This window comes from Xenopus tropicalis, chromosome 6 (genome assembly GCF_000004195.4).
Source record: "Xenopus tropicalis strain Nigerian chromosome 6, UCB_Xtro_10.0, whole genome shotgun sequence".
NCBI lineage: Eukaryota > Metazoa > Chordata > Amphibia > Anura > Pipidae > Xenopus > Xenopus tropicalis.
In genome coordinates this window covers 66,096,830-66,101,452 of record NC_030682.2, presented here as the reverse complement: position 1 = coordinate 66,101,452, position 4,623 = coordinate 66,096,830, and the positions used below count along the sequence as shown (strand labels likewise).

The following is a 4,623-nucleotide window of genomic DNA, read 5'->3' as shown; positions in this document are numbered from 1 at the left end:
ACAATAAACTTATTTAATAATGGACAACATTTGTGTGTATTTTCTAAAGCAAAAGTGATACATGCTAGTTTGAGATGCAAAGGTGTTTTCCCATAATGTAAAATTAGGGAAGTGTGACCGTTTCAAATATATAATCACTAATGACAGATGTATGCCCTTTGGCCATCAGTAACTGACCAGAAACAAAAGACAAAAGCACATATGCTATATCAATTATATTGGCAATAAGTACCACATGTGTCTGGGAAATATGACCTCAGGAACTGGCCAGAAACAAAAGACAAAGCACATATGCTATATCAATTATCTAAGCACTCAGGACACTCTGTGTCTGGGGACTCTTGACCACAGGAACATGATCAGGGACAAAAGCATATACAAATTAGCAACATATGTTTAAATGGTATCTAGTCTAATTAATTATAAGTTGAGGGGGAGTGTTAAATATGGTAATATCTAAAACTTATAATTTAAGCAGACCCAATAGCAGTGCAGATAGTTTTGGGGCGTAATTTAGGCCTAGCCAATCGCAAAAACAAGGCATCTATGGGCGGTAATACAGGATGGCCATAAATACAGCGTACCATGAGACCTGGACAATACAAAAGTTTTATTCACAGAAACATTTTTCTGACGATAAAAAAACAAGGTATGTATTATTTTATATCTTTCATATTTTTATACTTGTAGATTTATATATATATATATATTTTTTTTTAGTTATACCTTATTAATTGCTATATATATTTTTGTAATTGTTATATACAGAACATTTTAATCGCATTTATTTCTTAAAATTAATTATTATTTAGTTATTTGATGGCTTTTGTTCTATATTTTGTGCAACTAAAGCTTATTAAAATGTTATACTTTTATGTTCTGTTTATGCACATCATTTTAGTATACTTTGTAAACAGCCTGTTGTTCACACATAGAGGGCTGATGGTTTCCTAAAATTTAGACTGTTTTTTCAGACGCTTATTTTAGTATATATTATAAGGATAACGTCCCAGCGTAGATTTATAAGTCTGTTAAATTGATGTAAATAATGTTAGTATAGCTTCAATATTACATTACATTATTTGTATTGTGTTGTATTTCTAGATGTCTCAACACAGCGCTAATAGCATGTTTAACAACTTTGGGGACATTACAGATTCTCAGTTAGGTATGTTTTTACTTTATCTTTCTATGTAGCTATCTATCTATCATCTATCTATGTGTCTATCTATCTATCTATCTATCTATCATCTATCTATCTATCTATCTATCTACCTGTCTTTACTGTATGTTTGATACAGTAATCATTGTTTAATTAGTAAACTTGCTATCTTTTTTTTTTATTTATTATTTCATTTTTGTTATAGCGGCTGTTATGGATGTTGTATTACCACCATTGCCCTATTCACAAACAGAAGATATTTTAGGACTAACAGCTAGAGGTAAGCGTACTGTATTGTTTGTACATTAATCACAGTTATTAGTATAGGGCTCAAATATAACGTATGATATCATAACCACGGCGCTTAGAAAACTATATTTTTATTTTAGACCTAAACATTCTTGACTGTGCAACTCTAAAAGAGCCCGACATTGAGATCATTGCGCATAATGTTGAGAGCCGTGCAACACACAAAAAACCATCACAGACTGAAAAAAGGGGGAAAACATTTCGTGAGTGTACATTAATAAGACATGTTGTTGCTTTGTTTTTGTTTTGTTTTGTTTTTTCACCAGGGTACCTAATTAGTTTATGATTTTGTCTCTTCAGGTAAAAAAATCAAGGCAAATAACGCATCAGAAAAGGAGAATATTCCCCCTGTAGAGCGTGTTTTGATGCCTTCAGCCCCACGTAAAGTAACCCAAGCTGAAATACACAATAGAACAACTAAAACATGTAAGTACAGAACTATAGCAAACTAATCTTCTTTTAAATAGTATTTACATTTTTTTAATTCTATTTTTTCTTGTCTCTTTACAGCTAAGAGAAGTAAAACAGGCCAGATATCTGATACAAAAGAAAGAAGAGCAACCAAAAACATCACAAATCCTGTTGTTCCTGGACTCCACAAAACAGAAGTCGTTAAATCAAAGCCATTACTAAAAAATGATTTTAATGGATCAATAAGGACCTTGCCATTGTCTCCAGTTTCTAATCTTGATGAATCTACATCACAAGCTGTCAAGGGTGGTGAGTCAGCATGTATAATACCAAGTAATGTTATCAGGTATGTTCCAAAGCAGTCTGTTATACAGAGCACACCTTTAGCTGGTAGGGGTGTAAGTAATGTGAAGAGGCAACTCACATATGAAAATACCCCACCTGCTAAACAAAAACGCGTCGCAGAAACACAAACAGAAAACAGTTTAGATGTTGCGTTACCAGCAGAAGGCCTGTATACTCACATTTTACATTTTACAGGTCTTAGAACTTGGAGTAAAAAAGTACAGAGTGCATTGAGTCATATGGGGAGTCTAAACCACAGATGGCTTAACATGGTTAATTTTTTAGGGCACCTTAACAGACAGGCCATGGCATTAGGTAGTACGGCGCCTGAAGAGTCTAAGGGTGCAGAGATAATAGCTGTTTCTGAAAAGTACACAAAATTAAGTAAGGTTCTTAAGGCTTTTGAAAAAGAAATAGGTGAAACAGCATGACTAAAAATGGTTGGTGGTGGTAGGTTAGAAAAATTTCCCAAACTGTCTGTGAACAGAACTAAAACTATCAATCGGGCTGTTAAAATGTTAATAAGTGCCAGGGCTTCTTTGAAGGCTAGGGCACATAGACGTCTTTGTTGTAACAATGCAAATCTGCATGCTACAACATCGACTTCTTTACCCATTCAATCAGGGGTCCTCAAAACACATGACACACCACACAAATCTGATAGGTTACAAATACAGGCCACGCAACAGAATAGTGGGCGCAGTAATGTACAGGACAGTGACCAAAGACTGTGTTTGGAAGCTGTTAATGCTGATCATGATCAAAATACTGGTGTATATTTAGATGCTATTTACCATCAACAGAGAGACCTAGCCAACTTTAACGGTGTTATGTATATTGACCATTTTAGATTTATAAACTTAGACAGAATACACTCATTTGTGGATGCTGTTAATGCTGTGCATTCCAGTATTCAAAATTTACTGAACAGAACCTTACCAGACATAGCACCAGGAGATTTTGTACAGTTGCGTCTTGAGGGTGGGAATGCTTTTGACCCTGTATATTCCACAAAACAGTCTAGTGAAGCTTTTAATGCTGACACTTTTTTGAATTGCATTGCGAATGCTTTACAGAGTAATGCAGAATGTCTTGCTGGCAATTCTCTAAAACTTGTGGTAGTTGTGATCAGGAATAGGCGCGGTGGTGTGAAAAAACGGTTGCGTGCAATCCCTTACAGCAAAATTATCAGTGGTAAAAAGCAATGGTTGTATGATTTTAACAATTATACTACAAATCTGTGTCTGGCAGCCAGTCTATACGCCTTGATGGATAATGATGATGTCGGTGATGCCGTTTTACTAGAACGTGCCAAACAGTTACACAGGGTTCTAGACATACCAGAGGATCAGCTAGTGTCTTTTAATGACATTGCGGAGTTTGAAAATTACTTAAACGTTAACATTAAAATTCTGTATTTCAGTCAGGGGCGCTGGCAGTTTTATCATACAGGGGCGGCATCCAGAGAAAAGATTTTATTTGTTTTACACCATGAAAACCATTATTATGGTATTAAAAATGTGAAAAGTTTTATTGGTGAGTCATACTTTTGTGAGAGATGCAATTCTGTGTATCACCACAAGAATAATCATGGCTGTCAGCAGTTTTGTAAAGCATGTCATAGAATGGATTGTAGGGATGAAATAGGTATTCAGCCTAGGTGTTTTAACTGTCGTGTGTTTTGTCGTTCAAAAGACTGTTTGGAATTGCATAGACAGCTGGCTCTTGATGACGAGAGCATTTGTAGACTTAAAACGTTTTGTGACTCCTGCTACCGATATGTGTGTAATGGGGATGAGCATAAATGTGGTGGGCTGCGCTGCAGTGTGTGTGGTGTGCGTGTTGGGAAATTTGACACACACATTTGTTACATGCAAAAGTGCAAAGCACAAAAAAGGTGTGAAAAATACATTATCTATGATTTTGAATGCATGCAGGAGACAGGCACACACATTCCAAATTACATCTATGCCGCAAACTTGCACGGTTCCCCCGCTTGGGAGTTTGAAGGTAACGACTGTGTGCAAAAATTTGTCCAGTTTTTTACTAGTGGCGTATTTGACCATTACACATTCATTGCACACAATGCAGGGAGGTACGATTCGTATTTTATTGTTCAAGAACTGATCAGGGAAAAACTCCAAATACAAATAATAAATCAAGGGGGTAAACTGTTGTGCGTAACACTACCTGATTTGAAAATGCGGTTCATAGACTCTTTAAACTTCCTGCCCATGAAGCTCAGTAAATTACCAGAAGCTATGGGCTTTTCAGGGTCCAAAGGTTATTTTCCACATTTTTTTAACACAGAGCAAAATCAAAACTATATTGGGCCCATGCCAAGCATCAAATTTTATGGTACAGATTACATGATGCCTGGTGAGAAAAATGAATTC

The 4,623-nt window shown here is 35.8% G+C and overlaps 1 protein-coding gene across 1 annotated transcript; it reads left to right on the top strand.

Annotated features, from left to right (window-relative positions):
- Positions 1 to 265: 265 nt before the first annotated feature.
- LOC116411605 lies at positions 266 to 2,683 on the top strand. Its single transcript, XM_031904189.1, has 6 exons — positions 266 to 649; positions 1,105 to 1,168; positions 1,368 to 1,442; positions 1,552 to 1,674; positions 1,772 to 1,897; positions 1,982 to 2,683. Exons 2-6 carry the CDS (start codon positions 1,105 to 1,107, stop codon positions 2,656 to 2,658), a joined length of 1,065 nt encoding a protein of 354 aa, XP_031760049.1. The 5' UTR covers positions 266 to 649; the 3' UTR covers positions 2,659 to 2,683.
- Positions 2,684 to 4,623: the final 1,940 nt, after the last annotated feature.